This window comes from Bemisia tabaci, chromosome 9 (genome assembly GCF_918797505.1).
Source record: "Bemisia tabaci chromosome 9, PGI_BMITA_v3".
NCBI lineage: Eukaryota > Metazoa > Arthropoda > Insecta > Hemiptera > Aleyrodidae > Bemisia > Bemisia tabaci.
The window spans coordinates 24,412,798-24,434,647 of NC_092801.1; the positions used below are offsets into that span (position 1 = coordinate 24,412,798).

At 36.3% G+C, this 21,850-nt stretch overlaps 1 protein-coding gene and 1 non-coding gene across 3 annotated transcripts; both read right to left on the bottom strand.

Annotated features, from left to right (window-relative positions):
- Window positions 1-647: 647 nt before the first annotated feature.
- On the bottom strand, window positions 648-20,683 carry LOC109039230 (STAM-binding protein). Of its 2 annotated transcripts, none has more exons than XM_019054633.2 (7): window positions 20,354-20,683; window positions 19,007-19,105; window positions 14,384-14,549; window positions 12,528-12,902; window positions 10,891-11,141; window positions 8,047-8,152; window positions 648-6,015 (listed from the first exon to the last, which is right to left on the bottom strand). In XM_019054633.2, exons 1-7 carry the CDS (start codon window positions 20,449-20,451, stop codon window positions 5,953-5,955), a joined length of 1,158 nt encoding a protein of 385 aa, XP_018910178.2. In that variant the 5' UTR covers window positions 20,452-20,683; the 3' UTR covers window positions 648-5,952. The 2 variants fall into 2 exon arrangements, with proteins under 2 accessions (XP_018910178.2, XP_018910177.2); XM_019054632.2 differs by having other exon boundaries at window positions 12,528-12,905.
- Window positions 19,871-19,944, bottom strand: TRNAI-AAU (transfer RNA isoleucine (anticodon AAU)). Its single transcript has one exon. It is a non-coding gene; the product is annotated as a tRNA-Ile (tRNA).
- Window positions 20,684-21,850: the final 1,167 nt, after the last annotated feature.

Consider the following 21,850-nt stretch of genomic DNA (forward strand, 5'->3'; position numbering starts at 1 on the left):
TCATTAATTGAAGAACATTTCTTTGAATAAAATGTGATAAAACTTAAAATGGGAACAAATATATTTCATTGTCTCCCGGGCGAAGGCTCATATCTCCAGAGCGCTGTTTCTCTGAATTTTTTTTTTTCTTGGGAGGACTATAAGAACTGTTGCATGAATTTGTCTGAAAATTTAGTTTCCCATCTCTAAAGTATTAAGAAAAATCACTGAAAATATCAGACAGACTCATGGAACAGTTCTAAAATAAAATGTCGGTAAGAAATAGCAAAACAACGCAATTGAGATATTGACGGTGAAACTACCAAACCACGTATCTCGGTTTGCGACGTCGCAGACTTCCTGTCATACTTTATTTTTTAAATGAAAAACTACTTAACATCCAGTCTTGAAAATTTCTGTGATTTTTCTTCTTTGTGCGGAGAAAATTCCGTGAAAATTTCAAGGAATGATATTGATTTGGTCTACTTCAAAAAAATAAAATGTGAGCGTAGATTTTTAAACACCGCAAACGAGATACGTGGTTTGGTAGTTTCACCGTCGATATGTTCCTTCTTGCCGAAGATGACAATTTATTTTAAGTTGTTTTCCACTCTCACTTACGTTTTTAAAAAGGACATGAGAAAAAATGAGCTAGGCAACACTGTAGGTAACTAGTTGTTATTTGAATCATTTATTGATTGATAAATAAAACTATGAATAACAACAAAAGTTATAGTTTCATTTATAGAATATAAAATATTTGACTAGCATTCATTTTTAGTATTGGTGAAACGTGTTTTGCTTTAGACACAGAAAGTGGATGTATCTTAAAGACTTGAGTACCTGTACAAAAAGAGTATTGCCATGAGGGGGCCGCTTTTGATTGGCTTTTCTATCTTAAGTTATCTTGGAGCTCTTAAGACTTACAATTACTTAAGGGTGATTTCACGATAATAGGAATAGTCGTGTCGCCGTGGGTTATGAACGACATAGGGCAAAACGATTGAAAACCAAATTAATTAATCAATAGGAATGATATCCCTGAACCTATCCATGCTTAAAAATATGATGAATTATTATTATATTTAATAATATGAGACTTTAAAGGCCGAAAATGTCCGGTCGGTTACGCGTCGCCAACCTCGATTTTGAAGCAAAAGAGCAATTTGCGGTAACATATCAGTACTGATCATGAACTCTTTGGCAATATTTGCTGAAAAGAGACTCTAGTGTTCAAGAAAATTGCCAGTTTGAACTGAAATGTTTATTATTGAGTGAGAAAAGTCATAAGAAAGAGGTGTCGCCACATTTGGCAACACATTTTTGCAGTTGTATTAAGTGCAGTGTTTATCTCGCCAAATGGAGTCAGGAGTTTCAAAACTGCCATCAAATTGTTCGCTGAAGTCTTCTTGACAAAACCATTACTGATAAGTCACTTTTTTTTACAATGAAAACTTTAATTTTTATGAAAACCAGTGATTTTTACGTGTGTAGCACTAATTCCTCACTACGCAAAAACCTCAATTTAATAGTATTTAACTAAAAGAAAGTCTCCAAAGTCTAGAAAACTTTTAAGGCAGCATTAATTCCACGTCACAACTCAAGAATTGCCAAGTTTCATCTTTTGTATCATCTTTAATCTCACATTTTTGAGTGTCGGTTACGCTGCGTCTGTTACGTAACCGACACAATTTGGCAGGGCCGCCTTGTTTGCGTGGACCTCCAGCAGTCCCGCGGGAAGCGCTGATACCTGATTCAATGGCTTATTTATCAATCACTTTAACTTTGCACTGAATCATTATAGAGCGTGCCAAAGCTGGGAAAAGGAAGTTTAATACCTTTAAAATGAGGTAATGAAATCCTGTTAAAATTGGTGCACTTTTATTTCTAAGGTATTTCACATTTTAACTATTCCTGTTATCGTGAAATCACCCTTAAGACTTACTTTAGACTTAAAATTTAGAAACTCATTTAGACTAGAGTTACTGAAAATTCCCATTAATTTCGCTTCCATAACTGTTAAAATCTATGGGTTATTACTTTTGTTCAACCAAATTTAGGTGTGATAATAAAAAAACTACTTTTTTTCGTAGTCCACTTCGGTGGAAAGGTTGGCACCACACTCCCTCCCATCCAATATACTGCCGTGCTGAGGGAGAACGCTGTATAAGCCTTCAGACGTTGCCAAATTTCCTTCGAAAAAAACGGAATTTACAGGGGATATTGTGAATATTTGTTTTCAAAATTTTTAGACAGTTTCGCACGCAATTTAATCTAAAACCTCTGAAAATTATGAAGAAAAATAAACATGAATTTCGTCAAAAATACATGTTTTATACAGGGACATTTGGCAACTCTCGAATGTTAATACAGCGTTCTTCTTTAGCTTGGCAATACATTTTTGGGCCAAAAGAAAGCCTCCATGAGGAAGCGGAAAGGTGAAATGGCGATACTCTCCCTATAAATGTACTCGATTGAAGACAAAGTCTTGGATTCCCCTCAAAATATTTACAGACCAGCATTAACAAAAGTGCATTGGAACAGATAAAAAAATAATAATCACAAACATTTCACTTACAAAAATTCTGTGGCTAAGAAATATGCTTCAAAAATAGTGTTTAACTTTGAGGAGAAATTGATTTTATATATTTATAGATTGAGGACAAACCAACGAGCAATTTCTCGATAAAGTGTTCATATAAATTAAACTTGCAATGTTGTGTTATAAAATTCTAAGGTACACGTATGGACAAGAAATACCTAGATAGGAATTTAAATGCCAGTAACTAATTGAATGGAATTTAGGAAGAATGGTGTAGCTGGCAAATTTTCAGAAATTTCGTTTTTGACGGAATACTATTCTTTGAGAGTGAATGCGACTTACTGCGGAGCAATTTTATTAGAATAGGTAGATCTTTAAACCGGCTTTCTGTAACATTTGAATTGCTATTTCAGTGGAGGAAGGGCATAGGTTTTGAATCATCTCTACCAGCATGGGGTTCTTCCTCGTGATAAAACGATGAGTAAGGTCATGACCTATGACCTATGATTTATGAAAGTGTTCTCCGACATGGATGCTATTTAACTGTCAATACTAAAAGTGGCAGTACCGAGCGCTTTTGTGGCAGAAGGACATTGGTACAATTTTTTGCAGCAGGGCACAAGGGCATTGCAACATATTAAAATAAAATTGTCGTGCAGACAGATTCTTTTGGTATGGATAAACAACGACTGAGCAGATTTTGTGAAGAGAAAATCAATTTTCTTCTAGCATCTGATCTTTAAAAAAAATTTCCTTTGACGATTTTAAAACATTCCCTTGCGTTCATGTCTATACGCCAACATTTGATCCAGTCTCAAAGATTCCCCCCAAAAAATTGAATGACATTCCTGTAGGGTTCCCACAGAATTTAGAAAATGAAATTCTTTGACATTTCCCTGACATTAAAAGATATGCCAGATGATTACAAAGGTATAATTTGGAACAGTTTTGAATCAAAATTTGTCGTGCAAAATGACAAACCCAGTTTAGGAAGCAAATAAGAGTGATAGAAATTTTTTTTTGTTAGAGTTCCAGGTCTTTCCTGACTCATTAAAATTTCCAGTTGCGCTGAGGATACCAGAGGTAGGGCCAGCGAAACGCATTCGCTAATGATCAAATCTTACACGCCGGTGAGTTTAGTGTTTCTTGATTTTAAAATTTCCGGACACTTCCCACTAATATTCCTTTTCTGTGTCAACCCTAATTTGTGCAGGAGCAGTTGATTTTAAAATTTGAAATACATATGATTAATCGCAGAACAGAAAAATGCATTGTAATTTCATTTCGACTTACTTTCCTCACGTGAATTCAAAATATAAAGAAAAAAAAATTCCGCAATATCCCAGTTAGAAGCAAAAAAGAAGCTCTGGATTTCAAAATGTAGTGCTAATAATCATAATTGGAAGATTAGAATTATAATTCCGAAAAAACTACCATCCTGATAAACTGAACATCACATCGGATTGTTAAATCCTGAGCTCAGTCAAATACATATTACAGAGTACAACTGAAGTTGAATGAATCAGGGAGAGTGCATCACAAATCTGTTTAGTTTACATCATAAACAGTAAGTTCAAACTTTCAGCTCGCTGAAAAACCGTGGTCAACATTGGAAAAATTACGCATTGAAATTTCAATATAATGCTGGGCAAATAACTATATCTTGATTTCACACACATTCCCTCCCTTTTGTGATGCAAGGTACCTTTTGTTTTTAAACAAAAAGTCAGTACGCAGGAAAATTCTTTGATTGTGAAATATACCCATGATAGTTTAATGCCTGATTTGACTCGAAGACTTTGGTTTCTTTGTGAGCAGGAAGTATGAATTAGCCTAGACAAAAATTGTTATCTTCTAACTTGCGAATGCATTTGGAAAGGTTTAATGAGTCCATCATATTCTGCATAAAAATTTGATACGGAATCACATTAGGTGGTGCTTAATTTTGAACCATGTCTAATGGCCCATTTGCTTTGATTAGTTAACAAACCTTGTGAGCTAAATTAAGATATACTTAACAAAAGGAGGTAAGTTTTCTCTCTTCTTTATAATGTATATTGGAATGTGAATTAAGTATTCTGTAAAAGTAAGGGAAGGCCATCACTTTTTTACCTTTCCCCTGATCTCAAACAAATTATAAGCTTAAATGCATCATTACAAAATTGTATGAGTGTCAAATAACCTATTGAAACGTAGGTTCTTTTTCCAGCAAAAATCATAAAAAGAATGAGGAAAAATTTTGCCATTAGATCCAGTTCATTAACTATTAATTAATTTTGCTTAAATAAGTTCATTGCAAGTATAAGGCTCATTGATGGTTTGAAAAAAAAAAAAAAACTTAAATGAATAGAAACAAATTCAACTTTTTTTTGGGGTTGACGATGGACTCAATGCTCAAAATGCACACACTAATAAATTAGGAGCCGATATGATGGGTTTAATGGACCAACCATTTCTTATTCTTTTTATGATTTTTGTTACTTTACAAACACAACAGATGTGATTTTCAGCTTATTCTTTCTAATTTAATGTCGACCAATTTTCTGAATGACAAAAGTAAATTACACTCAAAAATTGATCTGTTTAAATTCAGTGCTTTGTTGTTTGGCAAAAGTTAAACTTTTCTTCTTTCTGGAGTGAATATGTTCTGAAATATTAAAGCTGTGAGTAAATAATCCTGATCATGTGAAAATATAATAGTGAGCAATATTTTCGACATGAAATCTATTTATGACACTGAGAGATAGAGAATCAAATGAACTGGTGGCATTTTTGAAAAAGCGAGGTTAACTCTTGCCAATCTAAAATGCATCACAAACACCTAACCTACGATTGGTTGGAGCGCATGTCACTTATCAACAGATCAGAAGTCTACAATGTTAAAAACCTGATTAAAAAATAGGTAAACTACTTTTTATGAAAGCTAAAAGGTTTCGCAATGGCCTGTAAACATTTGGAGTAAAGAGTTTCAAATAAAAATCCAACTTCTTTTCAGACATCTTTTCACTGAAGGCAGAAATGTTAAAAGGAATTGTTCAGCTCACCAATTAATTACGTAATTCGTATCAGCTCACCAACTCATTAAATAATTCATAGCACAGAAAATCGTACTGAAATGAAACATACTAGCTTCGTTGCGCTGCCTCCCTAATTGAAAAACATTTAAGATGATCATGATCAGGTCTCTTATTAGATTGATGATAAAGATTAAATAACTTGACATTCCAGGGTAGACTTCAACCCTTTAATACTTTTTCATGTGTTTAAAAATTGCTCAAAGAACGTGCTTAACTTCTGCCTCTGAACAACAAGTCTAAAAGTGCTCCAGAACAGAAAAAGATGTGACAAAAAACTTTTAAGAATGCAAAAAGATAAGGGCTGCAGGGATAAACGGATGATCAGAGGTGCGATCAAAAGAAAAATAGAGATGCCTACTTCCGCAAGTCAACAACATGTATGAACGATTGGTCATCTACAATGGCATGCTCTGCTTCCTGAAATAAAAAGAAGAAACAATTTAAGACCTTTCACTTAAATGTTTTCGACTGATGATCCAGTTTTGCTAAATCAATACCTAGATCCTCTAAATAACTGAGTGATTAATGATAGTTCTGTGAGTGTGCTTACTGCATGTAAAATGTTGAGCTAATTCTATAGACTTTGACTTCTAACAACTTTAGTGTCTTTAAAACAAACAAATAAGAAGATGAACTGCTCATTTTTGGAGATCTGGATCATAAAGAAGGACAATAGTTAATTTCTTGATTTATTTTCTCAACTTTTGCAAACAAGCACATCAGAGTCTCCTGCATTAAAGAAATGTACCTTGGACACGCTGTTTCAGTACTTCTAGGAACTTCCTATTTTCATAGGAGAACCATCCTAGATTTTGTAAGAAAAATATAATTTCTTCCCTCAGCAGCATTATAGAAATCACTGAAAATTTCAGGTAAATTTATGGATTTATGGTAAATTATTTTATTTTTTTTAGAGTCTTCCTCTAAAAAAATGAAATGCTGGTAAGGAATACTAGAGCAACTCAACTGGCACATCGAGTTTTTATGAAGTTTCCCACATAGCACAGAATCTTATGTCAATACTGATACATATTGTTGGATGTTGACATGATATCACCAACACTAATGCAGTATGATATTAAGATTGTCGGTTAAAAGGTATACCGCGTCAGCATGAATATAACACTGATACCTTCAATATATCAAACAACAGTATTGAGTCAATGCTGACGAGGTAAAAAAAAAAAATAACACGAGAAGAAATTAACACGAAAAAATGAAAAAAAAATATAGGAAGAAAAAGAAGCCTAAGAAAACACGGTATTAATCAAAGTTATGATGAAAGTCGAGCCGCGCACTGATGCTATGCATGCTATAACAGCCTTAACAGGCGTGATTTTAACCCGAAACACCATCAGCTCCCTGTGACTCAATGGCAGAATACTGGGCTAGGAATTCCACGGTTCGGGTTCAAATCCACCTGAGGGCGTCCGGGTATTTTACGCTACTAAACGTTGCAGGACATCAAGTAAGTGGTTTATAATATTCAATACTTGTATACTTGTGTAATTCATGTTTCAAATGTAATACATGTGTAGTACTATGAAAATGACGGCCATCGTCTGAACTTTCATATCTACTTGACAGAGTGCGCTGAGTGTACAGACGTGTCAGTGTTAAGGTAGTAATGCATACATATTGTCGGTGTCCTGCAGTGTTCTGATGACCTTGTCATAACCCTGATTTCCATATGAAATCAACCTTTTCGGCCAATACTGTAACAATATTTTGACAGCTCCAAATCAGTAACTAATAAATACTGGCATAGTCTTGATATAATATTAAATCAGGATACATCAGCATTTTATAAATACTGACACTACTGACGTGTCAGTACTATTGTAGTATTATATCAATATTCTGTGCTATGTGGGTTACCTGAAACACAGATAACTTTAACAGCCTTGGATACCTCTAGAACGGCATTTAACCCATCTTCTGGACCATGATAATTGAATTGCCTCTTGAAATATTTTCAAATACTACATTATAATGATCCTTATAACTTAGGAAGAAACTAAGCTCATTTTACTTGAAAAAACCAATAAATATATACTCGAAGAGCCAGAATAAACTTGATAAACTTGACTAATAACTACTGATAGAGGTGCAGAAAGTTCTTTGCCCTCACATTGCTGTCCAAATAAACTTCACCTGGATCCACTATTTTCTTTGCACACAAGAGGATTTCACACAGCTTACTTCATGGAAATTAATAAGCTAAGCAATTCCTATCTCAGGGAAAAATGCATTTAGTTACTTCTTTCAAAAGAAAGCGCATTCATACCAAGAAATAATATTAAAATTTAAAACAGAAAAATCCCAAATGACTTCTGGCCCCAGATTTTTCCCCTTCTTAGGTGCCTTCACATTTCTCCCGCAACCTGTTGATATGCCGACCAAGAACTTTCTGCACCCCTAACTAAAAATGCAAGATGGAAAACTTACCATAAACAGAGGGGGTTCACTAGGATGCGGATGAAATCCATTTTTAATTGGACAGTTTGCGATGTACCGCAGGCCATAGTCATGAGTTAAGCAAAAACAACGATAACTGTAAAGATGAAAACATATGAGATAACAAAACGAGAGTGAATTAAAAATCCTGAGATAATAAAACATTTAATTTTTGATGTATTGAATGCGAATGATATCTGTGTTTGGACGTCTAAAGGAGCCTCCAAAATGACAGTTTGAAATATTTCTCATCATCTTATTCCGACCAGTAAGCACTGTAAAAATTGAAGAGATGTATGGAAATTCCCACTTCCAAAAAAAAAAAAAAAAAAAAAAAACGGTTGATAGAGTAATGTTACAAAAAATCTGCTTTCTGCTAATATTGGGAATAGAAACTTGGCATTTGAACAGATTTTACTTTTTGTTTATCTGTAAGCTAAAAACATCAAAACATTATTCTTTAACCAGCCCAACTGACTTATTAAGATATTAGTGTCATAACTAAACAGAATTTTACGGACATCTTGACGCAAAAAAGATCCAAAACTATTGAACAAAATCGAAGTTAATATGGTTTGAAGTGTGCAATTCAAAAGACAAGGTTTTAAGAGAAACCTGTTATATTTCTGCCAAGTTGATGGCTCAGACCTATTGCACTACACAGAAAAAACAACTTAGCGCTGAGCCACAAAATTTAAGATAAAATGGAACCAGCTAACAGCAGTAATGCTGAGCCCTATAGCGTGTAAGGCTGGACTCTAAAGCTGTAGGGCTGGACCGTAAAGTTACAGGGCTCAGCACTACTGCCGTTAGCTGGCTCCATTTGATCTAAAATGTTAGGGCTCAGAGCTAAGTTGTTTTTTCCAAGTATAGTGTATCATTACAGCCTCTGTTGGTGCTTGAATGAGTTAGATCATTCTCAACTTATTCTGTGGGATAGTAGAAAGTGTTGTACATTAAAAATGCATGTTCCAAGAAAAAGCTACCTAGATATGCTAGGGTCCGTTTTACAATTGGCAGGCACGGTCATAAATTACACTACATGTCTTACCAAAAAATTGATGAGGCACACAACAAGAGAGGGGACTGAGGCGGGCAAAAGAGCTCATTTCAGATTCAGATCACCTAAAAAGTAAGCTAAAAATACCTACATCACTGCACCTCAATTTGCTGTCTAGAATTTGCCACTCATCATTGTTTTTTATTTTGTTTATCAAATCTAAGCCTTTTGCTCTCTTATAGATCCAAAATACTAAGTCTAGGAAATACTTAAAGGAGTTTCGCAAAATTTTCTTTCCCTCCTTCTCGACCTGTGCAGATTGGATTTTCCGTCTAATTGTAAGTAGCTTTCCCTAGGCTTTTTTTCAAATCAAAAGAAATGCAAAAATAAACCTGGCTCTGCACAAAGTGCCAATGTGGATCAATAGAGGCTCAAGTTTCCGAGAGAAAAATTTACTTCAGACCAAGGAAGAGCGCTTTAGTGTAGAAACACTGTGAAGTTATGCAAGAAATCATAATCTTGAAGTGGAGTTCGCAGCCCTCTTGGTGGCTGAATACTCTTCACTTTCACTACTTGACAATACGAGGCCTGTCCCAAAAGAAACCGGACTTTTGTCATAGAGGACGAACTGAGCGTCGTAATGAAGTTTTCTTGGGCTTGTTTGAAAGCTGATACGCTACTGGAGATGCTGGTTTTTACAGAATGCAAAAATTCGTCTTGGTAAGGAAACTACATGCTTTGGAATAAAGGAAAGTCAAACTCGAGTTGCGATTTTTGTCTTTATTTCAAGAAAAATTTAGATACGACTTTAAAAAAACCTAGGTTTTAAGTTAAAAACTTCGTTGCTCTCATTCAAATGCTTAATAATAAGGAAATTAACATTTTAAGCAGCTTACCAAGTCATCACCTATCCCCTTCAAAATACTCGCCAGCTTTGTCGATGCATTTTTGCCACCGTTTCTTCAATTAGGAGAAACACTGTAGGAAATCCTCAGGTTTGAATGATCGCAATTCCTTCAAGGTGTTCTCTTGAATTTCCGGAATGGTTTGAAAATGTCGACCTTTCAAGGTAGATTTAAGTCGTGAAAATAAGAAAAAATCACACGGAGCCAGGTTAGGTGAATAAGGAGGATGAGGGAGGACACTCATGGCATTCTTTGCACAAAATTCGCCAATTTGGAGGGATGCATGGGCAGGTGCATTATCGTGATGCAGAAAGCAGGAATTCTCTCTCCAAAGCTCAGGCCTTTTTCTGCGGACATTTTCGCTTAATCGTCACAGAACACCATTGTAATATTCGCAATTGACAGTTTCACCTTGAAGGAATTGCGATCATTCAAACCTGAGGATTTCCTACAGTGTTTCTCCCAATTGAAGAAACGGTGGCAAAAATGCATCGACAAAGCTGGCGAGTATTTTGAAGGGGATAGGTGATGACTTGGTAAGCTGCTTAAAATGTTAATTTCCTTATTATTAAGCATTTGAATGAGAGCAACGAAGTTTTTAACTTAAAACCTGGGTTTTTTTAAAGTTGTATCTAAATTTTTCTTGAAATAAAGACAAAAATCGCAACTGGAGTTTGACTTTCCTTTATTCCAAAGCGTGTAGTTTCCTTACCAGGACGAATTTTTACATTCTGTAAAAACCAGCAGCTCCAGTAGCTTATCAGCTTTCAAACAAGCCCAAGAAAACTTCATTACGACGCTCGGTTTGCCCTCTATGACAAAAGTCCGGTTTCTTTTGGGACAGCCCTCGTACCTAGCATTATTTTTAATTTTTGATCAGAAGTTGAGGATAAGAGCTAATGAGAAAAGAAAAATTGAAAAAAGACATACTTGTCATAGCGTGGAGCACATACGATGGCTAGTGCCTCAGGCATCATCAATTGGTAAGAACAGTGCGTGTGAAGATCAACACTAGATAAAAATGCAGTTTGCGTAGGATGTGTATGTATCCAGCCTAACGTTATAAGATCAAATTTGTCTTGGAATGCAAATAGGGCTTCTTCATTCTGCGTTGTACAAGAATCTGGTGTACCATTTTGTTCGGGCACCAGTAGATGAGTTATCACTAATTTGTCCTGACTCTGAAATTACAGGAATGGTCATCAACGATCAAATATTAAGATAGAAGATAAATTTTTACAATATAAATAAATTCCAGTAAATCTAGAGTTGAAACTTTAAAATATAGCTTTCAAGTAGTTCCAGTTTCTTTCAAAGTATCCTTAATGCTAATTTCAAATTTTTAAATTGCCCTTGAGATACCTGGATTTTGAATCTTTCGAAAGTTTTCTCCAAATGTGCCTCAACAGAAAATGTTGAATATTTCTGTCTCCGTATCATAATAAATATGTGCTACACATTCTGCAACATTTTTGTACGCATGACTAAGTATTACATCCAATTTTCTCAGGAACAATTTTGCTCAAAATGTTTTTTGATTCATGACTCATTCAGCAGAAAAATGAAATCTTTACTGAGAGACAAAGTAAAAGAAAGAAAAGAAAAAAATTATGTTAACAATTGCAACAAGAAAAGCAAAAGCTAACCAACTGGTAATCATTCATTTGATCTGTTATGGGCTGATGTCTCCAAAAAGAATACTGCAGCACTTCTTTACAAATTTTAACTTTCTTCTCTTACAAAATGCTTTATTTTAGGAAGCAAAACAAAGGGTCTTTCCTTAGGCACCCAGGATCCTGGAATTTACTTTCATAACTTTCCTTCATTTTGAGAGAATTTTATAGAAAAGGAGGAAAACAGTACTGACTAAAAATAGACCATATTTCAGTTCCTGTGGACTATTGGAAAAGGCACAAAGAGAGAGCTGACTGAAAATGAATAATTCCTTTAAAGCTCCAAACATGCATGAAAGGAGGTAAAAAGTTCCGTTTTAGAAAATAATGTATCTCAAGATGTAGATTTACCCGGAAGAACTACAAAAAAAGAAAAAAAAGAAAAAAAAAAAAGATGTAGATTTGAAAAGTTTCCACACCTCTAATTTTTAATAACAGCTTTAAAATCAATTTTAGAGGGATAAACAACAATTCACTTGGGGAAATTGGAATATTAAGATTTGCAAAATCTCACGAGAAGATCCAAAAATTGAGAAATTATATCTAAGTAGATATTTTTCTGCAAAATCTTCCTGTAAAATTGTTTAGCATGATCGTTGTTACTGGTTGTGGCATACCCTTGTATTAGAAAAGATGTAGCTTTCCTAATTGTCTTCGCCTTTTTAAATATGACTTGTAACCTTGCACTTTTTGAACCGTGTCTTTTAGAAATGAAGCTCAGCTAGGGTTCGTCTAGTGAATGGCTAGGTTATGACATTTCATTTCATGTATTTTAGCCATAATCCAAATTTTGCCTGTTATTATTAACCCTTGCTATGATATTCTTCCTAAAAACAGAAAAACTCTGATGGATGCTGCAGAGAAGAAAAACAAATGAATACAAGAGGGACTCACAAGTTTCCCCGCTAGAATACCACAGGTCTCTTTATTGCTAATTGTGTTCCTGTCTGCCAAAACTAGAAACTCATGGATAAGTTTTGCAGGAACAATGACTGGCCGCAGACCATGCCTCAAAGGCTGGGAATTCAGTAATGAGGCAGGTTTGTTGGACCGATCGAAAAGTGGTTTCTCTGAAGGCACTTGAACGGTGAGGGGCGGTGGGTAGAGGATGTCGTCATCTGGGAGAGCAGGAACAATCGCTACTTGGTTAGCAAGGTCAGATTTCCCAGCAGTGAGCCTTCTTTCTGCTGGTGCTGATTGAGGTTTCATCTGAGGGGCTACTGGCTGTGGTCGCTGTTGTGCTTTCAGTTGTTGCTGTTCCTTCTGCCGCTGCTAACAAACGATTTCAGACGGAAATTAAGTGAAAATATTATAAAAATACAATTTAATCCAAAGAAAAGGCTTTGTAAGAATGCACTTGTTGCAAACTTTTGCTAGAACGGAAATGAGAGTTGTTTCATAATGAAAACGTCTCAAAAATCAGGATGAGCGCATCAGCAAATTATGAAATGCACTCCTAACTTCTTAATGTACGTAAGAAATTTGCGCTTTTTTGAGCTTCCCACTTCAAAAACAACAATATGGCACAGGTGAACATTCCATTTGAGGAGTCATTCCATCCAAAGCCTTTCGTAATAGCAATACCTAACATAGCCAACGTTTCTGCGCGCAAATCGCAATTGGAGGCACAAGGTCAACCAAAGCAGATCTTTATCAATGCGAAGAAATCGTGAATGTAAACTTGCTGGATTAGAATCTCATCAAGGCACAAGTGTTTTAGCAGATTGGTGTTGGCCATGTTGAATATTGTGTAGTATCCTAGCGCGCAGGGGTTAAATAGAAAAACTCCTCTCACAAAATGTTCACCTAGATCGTCGTATCCTTTTTGGAAGCAGGAATCTCAAAAAAAAGCAAATTTCTTACGCAGATTGTAAAGTTAGGAGTGCATTGTAGAGTTTGCCGATGTGGTCATCTTGATTTTTGAGAAAATTTATATGGGAGACAACTCTAATTTTTGCTCTGGCAAAAGTTTGCAACAGGCCCACTTTGAGGCTGATGACAGAATTTTGTTTTGATACTTTATTCTTGTAGATTAGCTAAAAATGAACAGATCTGTCCAAACAGCAACTTTCTACGTTCAATATTAACCGGGATATCGCCCATCAAAAAAAGGGGGTTTTAAAGTCATTCACAGCAGTTGTGACACTCTTGGTTTCTTCCACCTTGCTATCATCCGAGTTTCACAATGAATAACCAGTGCAAATGTGCATCACACCAACTGATGAAAGCAAGGTGGGAGAAACCAAGGGTGTCACTACCTTGGTGAATGACATCAAAAACCCGAGTTTTCCAAGGGCGATATCTTGGTTAATATTAAACGTAGGAAGTTGCTGTTTGTACAGATCTTATTATTTTTGGCTGATCTACAAAAATCAAGCATCAAAACACAATTCCGTGACCAGCGCAACTGACCCATTAAGTTGGCTTTCATTTTAGCTGAAGTTGTTAAGTTTTAAAAAGGTTTATTCGCCCTCACTTTATTTTAAAGAAGCGCTTACTTACAATTTAAGACTATTTTTATGGAAAAAAGCGGAGAGATTATGGAGTTTGCTCAAAGACTCCAAACTCAACTAAAATCTAAAAGTAAAAAAATTGGTTATTTCAAAATTATTTCCAATGATGCCTTGGTCCCCGCCAACTAGTTACACAGTGCCTCTGAAACATGCCAACTGAGGGGAAAAATAGTGAAGGCGGAAAAAAAACCAAGGAACTTAAATTCTTCAGAGAGGTTGAGAATATTGTGAACTTACTACGTTTTGAAGGTGGGCCTCATATTCAATTTTATACTTCTTTAAAAGTTTGTTCTTCAGTTCTTCAGCTCTGGGTATGGCAGTTTGTAGTTTTTCCTTGATATCTTTAAAGTCCTCATTTTTGGTATTAAACTCAGGGTGGCCTTTAATTTTATCCAGAAACAATCTGTTGGGAAAAAAAAAGAAGGCATAACACATTATTTTCAATTTCAGTTGCATTCAGAGATGTGAGTGCATTGTTAGGTACTCTTCCATGTTAGAGATGTAACCATGAGGAGCAGTCGAAGTTCACACCGAAATTGGGATTAAATCCAGGCTGTGTGCATTCAGTAAACTGAGAAGCAATACAAAATATTGCTTTGGTCAAGAAACAGGGTCACTGTAATTTTACGAAGGATTCTGGACTGAAGACTATACTAATCCCAAAAAAACCGAAGACGAAACTGATAATGGCTGAAATAACGGGGCTCTTAGGTTTGAAATTACATGCACTAATCTCGGTCACTTCGTCAAGACCAAAAGCAAAAGACTGTCTCATTTCATCATCAGATTTAAAACTTAATGGTGATAATTTTCAAACCGTCTTGAGATATGTCTTCTTATATTAAAATTTCACAAAGAAGATGATTTTTGCGAAGAAACCAGTAACTTCTGACCAATATATTACAGTTTATTGATGCATTAGATGAAACTCCCCACTCATGAAAAATATCATGATCTGCTTGAGTTTAATCGCACCGTACTTAAACGTCATCGTAACAGGCTCTTTAGTATAAAAATGAAGCAATCTCTAACTTGATTCAGCTGTGGGTGATTTCACGATAAGAGGAATAGTCGTGTCGCCGTGGGTTATGAACGATATAGGGCAAAACGATTGAAAACCAAATGAATAAATCAATAGGAATGATGTCCCTGAACCTATCCACGCTAAAAAATATGATAAATTATTATCATATTTCATAATATGAGACTTTAAAGGCCGAAAATGTCCGGTCGGTTACGCGTCGCCAACCCCAATTTTGAAGCAAAAGAGCAATTTGCGGTAACAAATCAGTACTGATCATGAACTCTTTGGCAATATTTGCTGAAAAGAGACTCTAATGTTCAAGAAAATTGCCAGTTTGAACTGAAATGTTTATTATTGAGCGAGAAAAGTCATTAGAAAGAGGTGTCGCCACATTTGGCAACAAAGAGCCTCCCAAAAAAGAGGCTGATTTTGGCCCCTTTTTAGGTATTCGATTCGACCATCGGGCCAAGGTTTAAATGGAAGCTTATATTAACAGGAAACTCAGGAAAAAATTTCAAGATGAGTATAGGAACCGTTTCCGAGTTACGGGGGGGCGAAGGGGTCACAATCCGGCCTAATTTTTTGCTGTTTTCTTGTAGAATTGATGTATCGGCGGGGTTCTTATCGTTGTTTACGCATGTGTAACACATGGATTCCTACGTGTTTTTACACGTAGAATCGATTTTTAACGTTGCCGAATCGATATACTGATCAGTTAAATCGATTTTGAACGATTTATTAAGGAAAATCGATGATTTTTCAGGGTCGAAATTGTTTATCTTCGATTCATGAATGAATAAATGCATCTGAAATGACTGAAGCACACGTAACCCTATGTATTTTGATACGTAGAATTGATTTTTAACGTTGACGAATCGATTTATCTATCGTTTGTATCGAATTTTTGCGATTTTTTACGGAAAATCGATGACTTTTCGGAATTAGAATCGGGTTTGCTCCATCCGAGATCGGAGATATGTACCCAACATGATTGGAGCACATCGACTCTTACGTATTTTTATACGTGGAATCGATCTATAACCTCGATAAGTCGATATATCGATCAATTGTATTGAATTTGTTCGATTTTTTGCGGAAAATCGATGGTTTATCGGGATTGAGAAAGGTGTCTCTCCATCCAAGATCGGAGAAATGTACCCTTTATGATTGGAGCACATCAATTCTTACGTATTTCTACACGTAGAATCAATTTTAAACGTCGACGAGTCGATATATTGATCTGACATACACAAATCTTGCGATTTTTTACGGATATTCGATGGTTCTTTTGGACTGGCATTGGAAACATCTACCAGACATGACTGGAGCACATCGATTCGTTTGTGATTATTCTCGCAAAATCAATTTTTAAGAAATTGACGAGTCGATACATTGACTGGTCATATTGATTTCTTGTGATTTTTATGGAAAATCGATTTCTTGAACAGGAATGAAATTGGTTACTAATAACGGTCCGAGGGTGGAGATATATGCACCTGACACGGTCGGAGCACGCCGTTCCCACGTACTTTTACACGTAGAATCATTTCGTGTCGGGTGCATTCCTTCATTCCCATTTTGATTAAAATCAAAATTATTTCAACTTCAAGAAACCATCGGATTTTCGTAAATCACAAAAAATTGATTTGTCAGATCGCCAAACCGACTCGTCAACCTTCAAAATGATTCTACGTGTAAAAGTACGTGGGAACGGCGTGCTCCGACCGTGTCAGGTGCATATATCTCCACCCTCGGACCGTTATTAGTAACCAATTTCATTCCTGTTCAAGAAATCGATTTTCCATAAAAATCACAAGAAATCAATATGACCAGTCAATGTATCGACTCGTCAATTTCTTAAAAATTGATTTTGCGAGAATAATCACAAACGAATCGATGTGCTCCAGTCATGTCTGGTAGATGTTTCCAATGCCAGTCCAAAAGAACCATCGAATATCCGTAAAAAATCGCAAGATTTGTGTATGTCAGATCAATATATCGACTCGTCGACGTTTAAAATTGATTCTACGTGTAGAAATACGTAAGAATTGATGTGCTCCAATCATAAAGGGTACATTTCTCCGATCTTGGATGGAGAGACACCTATCTCAATCCCGATAAACCATCGATTTTCCGCAAAAAATCGAACAAATTCAATAAAATTGATCGATATATCGACTTATCGAGGTTATAGATCGATTCCACGTATAAAAATACGTAAGAGTCGATGTGCTCCAATCATGTTGGGTACATATCTCCGATCTTGGATGGAGCAAACCCGATTCTAATTCCGAAAAGTCATCGATTTTCCATAAAAAATCGCAAAAATTCGATACAAACGATAGATAAATCGATTCGTCAACGTTAAAAATCAATTCTACGTATCAAAATACATAGGGCTACGTGTGCTTCAGTCATTTCAGATGCATTTATTCATTCATGAATCGAAGATATACAATTTCGACCCTGAAAAATCATCGATTTTCCTTAATTAATCGTTCAAAATCGATTTAACTGATCAGTATATCGATTCGGCAACGTTAAAAATCGATTCTACGTGTAAAAACACGTAGGAATCCATGTGTTACACAGGCGTAAACAACGATAAGAACCCCGCCGATACATCAATTCTACAAGAAAACAGCAAAAAATTAGGCCGGATTGTGACCCCTTCGCCCCCCCGTAACTCGGAAACGGTTCCTATACTCATCTTGAAATTTTTTCCTGAGTTTCCTGTTAATATAAGCTTCCATTTAAACCTTGGCCCGATGGTCGAATCGAATACCTAAAAAGGGGCCAAATTTTGGGAGGCTCTTTTTGCAGTTGTATTGAGTGCAGTGTTTATCTCGCCAGACGGAGTCAGGAGTTTCAAAATTGCCATCAAATTGTTCGCTGAAGTCTTCTCGACAAAACCATTACTGATAAGTCAGTTTTTTTTACAATGAAAACTTTAATTATTATGAAAACCAGTGATTTTTAGGTGTGTAGCACTAATTCCTCACTACGCAAAAACCTCAATTTAATATTATTAAACTAAAAGGAAGTCTCCAAAGTTTAGAAAACGTTTAAGGCAGCATCAATTCCACCTCATAACTCAAGAATTGCCAAGTTTCATCTTTTGTATCATCTTTTATCTCACATTTTCAAGTGTCGGTTACGCTGCGTCTGTTACGTAACCGACACAATATGGCAGGGCCGCCATGTTTGCGTGGACCTCCAGCAGTCCCGCGGGAAGCGCTGATACCTGATTCAATGGCTTGTTTATCAATCACTTTAACTTTGCACTGAATCAAAATAGAGCGTGCCAAAGCTGGAAAAAGGAGGTTCAATACCTTTAAAATGAGGTAATGAAATCCTGTTAAAATTGGTGCACTTTTATTTTTAAGGTATTTCACATTTTAACTATTCCTGTTATCGTGAAATCACCCTGTTGTACTTTCATTGTTTACACTTTGAACAATACAGAGTGATGGAGGCAAACTGCTGGATTCAGAGGCCTGCTCAAACCATTTTAGAGCATGATTTATGATTTATATTGACTGTAGTTTTTTTTGTGAGTGGGGAATTCATATTTTTTGTAACCGGTGCTTCAGAAAAACACAATCTCTTAGTTGGGAGCTAATTCCAGAATTTCCAATACCCAAATCATGTTCTACATGCATGAAATTTTAAGGAGGAAGTACATACATGTCAAGGCCCTTTAAATCCATACCTTGTCTGGTAATGCATTACTTACACACCTTTGGCTTGTTTTTAGACAAAAAAAAAGTACCTATGACCAGAGAAAAGTGTACCTCTATTGTGAAATAACTGAGAAAAATAAATTATGAACTCACATAGAAAATCTCAAGTAAATTTTATATGCCTCTTCCAGTTTGCCTTCATCATAATATACAGTTGCCATACGCACCATCTCCTTCCCTGATCGAAAATACCTGGAAAAATTCAAGGAATACTTGGATCAATAAAAATATAAATATCTCATTCTCGCTGAAAATGATAACTTACAAAATAGACACTGAAAAACTACAAAATAACAGTGGACAACAGCATCTGTTGATACTTTTGTTGTTCATGAAAGCCCTGAGTCACAATTCAAGGAAAAAAACTGTTTTATGTCAGCAATAAGTAGAGGTGTCGTCGATAAATTGGCCGTTGTTTCCTTTCGGTTTGCAAGCACAGACAACGAATTTGGGCCTCTGCACAGACTGCCGTTCGCTAGTATCCACCTTGAAAACATCCGTCTCATAATTGTATCGAAGAAAAAACTACTAATCAGTCATGATCCGCAACTTTTATAAGGTTGTGATTTCTGTGTGGCTAAAAAAAAAAGGTTTGAAGGTATTAAAATACCTATCCAAGCTTATGTTCTTGCTTCTGCAAGAGTCCGGTGTTTTCATGTGGATAGTACTTAGTGATGCGAAAATGACTGCAAACCAAAAGTAAACAACTGGCGAGTTATTTGACAACACCTCTAAAGATTCATCAAATAGTTATCTTCTGCACGAAGGGGTATATCTCGTCTGTGAAGTCTCAGTATTCAACAGATATTTTAGCTATTTATAAGAACCCGATTGGACGAATTTGTTAGCAATTATTGTTATCTTCTTTACTGCCTCAAAAGGTAAAATATGACAAGGGACGTGAGTGGAGACTGAATAGAGCACAAGAGATCGATAATAGATTTTCTTAAAAATTAGTGGCCCATGAGGGGATCGAACCCGCGACCTTCGCGTTATTAGCACGACGCTCTAACCAACTGAGCTAATGGGCCAGTTGAGTACATCTCACCAAAATTACAGGATATAAAGGCACAATTATTCTGGTCAAAGGGCTCAACAACTGAGACCTCTCTTTTGACTTCTATTTCTTCATATTACCTAAAATATAACTTTTAGACAAGATCAAAATTTCAACAAGAAGCAAAGGGTAAAAGTACAGTGTAGAGGTCGCAGCTCAGACATTTACTACATGCGAGTGATGCCACAAATTCCTATGATACAAAAAAAATTGGAAAGAACTGGCATGTTAGGATACAGTCGACTTCAAGAGTCAATAATGGTTCAAAAGTTTTTGAACGAATCCGCTACGATACCAGAAGTTGGTGTAGAGAGCAACTCTTCAGTTCCGGCAAAAATCCTGAGTATTCGGCGGGAGTGATCTATATTATCTGAGGATCTTACCTCCGAGCAGGAATAGTAAAATCAACTTGAGGTTCGGCTTCCTCAGCCAGCTTCTTTATCCTATTATCGGGGTGCAAATCACTCAAATTAGAATCCATTTTGGGTGTTAGGTTAGAAAACTTCACTTCACTAAGGCAACGAGAAATTCTTACATAATGTAAGGTATTTACTTGAAATACAGGGACATGCCAACCGTAAGTTCAAAGGGTGCGATGAACCTATTAAATTCGAAAACTACACGGGTTGGAGGAATTGTGGAGAAAATGGTGAAAATGAATCATCATGAGCTGAGAGGAAATTCCCTTGAGGTAAACAAACAATCTATGATTGGGGGCTGGGGGGAGGGAAGTTGACGCATGTTTTCAGAATGATGATTAATAGGCAGTTAATTTGTCTGATATATTTCGATTGATTAGTAGACCATCGCAAAAGCGCCAGAATCGCCATTTCCGGTGTTTCCGTTTCCGCTCACAGTCCTTCTTGTTGATAGTTTCCGGTTACGAAAAATTCACAAATCTGAAGATCCTAATAGCGACTCGACTAGTATTTAAGTAACTACTGAGTTTATAACGCTCATCTTGTATCTAAATGTTGCCCATTGCAAACTTCTTTATCAACTACGGACTCAGGCACATAATCTCTAAATGAGACAAACGGAAGAAACAAAATGTGGAAAAAGATCGAGGAAAGGAAGCGGGTTGATGACGGCGCAGAGATACAACTATTCGAACTTGATGGATGTCTGTGTTGCGTCTGCAAAATTGAAGGCGCGATGGCGCGGAGCGTGAACTCGCAATGCTCCGCTTTTATGCTGCCAATGCGGTGTCGCTCGGATTCGAAAGAAAATTTAAATAACAAGGCCTGGATAATTATTTTCTATATTTGTCTATGTCTCTTCTGTCTTCAGTCTCTGTTGAGTAGTCAATGATGCCGTTGTAGTGCGCGATTTGACCCGTTGTTTTTTTTGTGACCGAGTTATACAAATTTTCCGTGATGAATGAAAATAAAACCGTTACTATCTTAGCTAGGAGGAGTTGATTTCAGTAGTTTTTTTTCCGCGAATCCGTGTTCTACGTGAAATTTTAGTGAAAAATCAAGTATCGGAGTGCTTAAATTCGTACCTTGTTTAATAATTGTCCATTTTATCTGAATGAGCGAACATCGAGGAGAACTTTCCCAACTTTTCTCGGAAAAAATATTTTATCTGGAGAAAGGAGGCAACGTTGGAATGCTCATACGGCGTCCTAACACAACATTGGTTTTTAAAGCCCCATTATTCGCTAGTCAAAGTGCGGCCGGCGCGGCGTTAAACGCATATTAGCGTCCACGAGACTGTAAGAATACACCACTCACTGCGTCAAACAGTGAGGTTGGTGTAAACGCATATTAGCGCCTACATGACTGTCGGAATACTTCACGCATTGCGGCAAACAGTGAGGTTGGCGTAAACGCATATTAGCGCCTACGAGACTGTCGGAATACTTTACGCATTGCATG

Bases quoted from the DNA above. Each gene is read 5' to 3' on its own strand.
- LOC109039230 (XM_019054632.2), bottom strand. From the start codon at position 20,451: ATGGATTCTAATTTGAGTGATTTGCACCCCGATAATAGGATAAAGAAG. The intron at 14,550-19,006 runs GTGAGTTCATAA...TTTTCCCAACAG, and splicing joins ATTTACTTGAGATTTTCTAT to ATTGTTTCTGGATAAAATTA. The intron at 6,016-8,046 runs GTAAGTTTTCCA...TTTTTATTTCAG, and splicing joins GTGAACCCCCTCTGTTTATG to GAAGCAGAGCATGCCATTGT.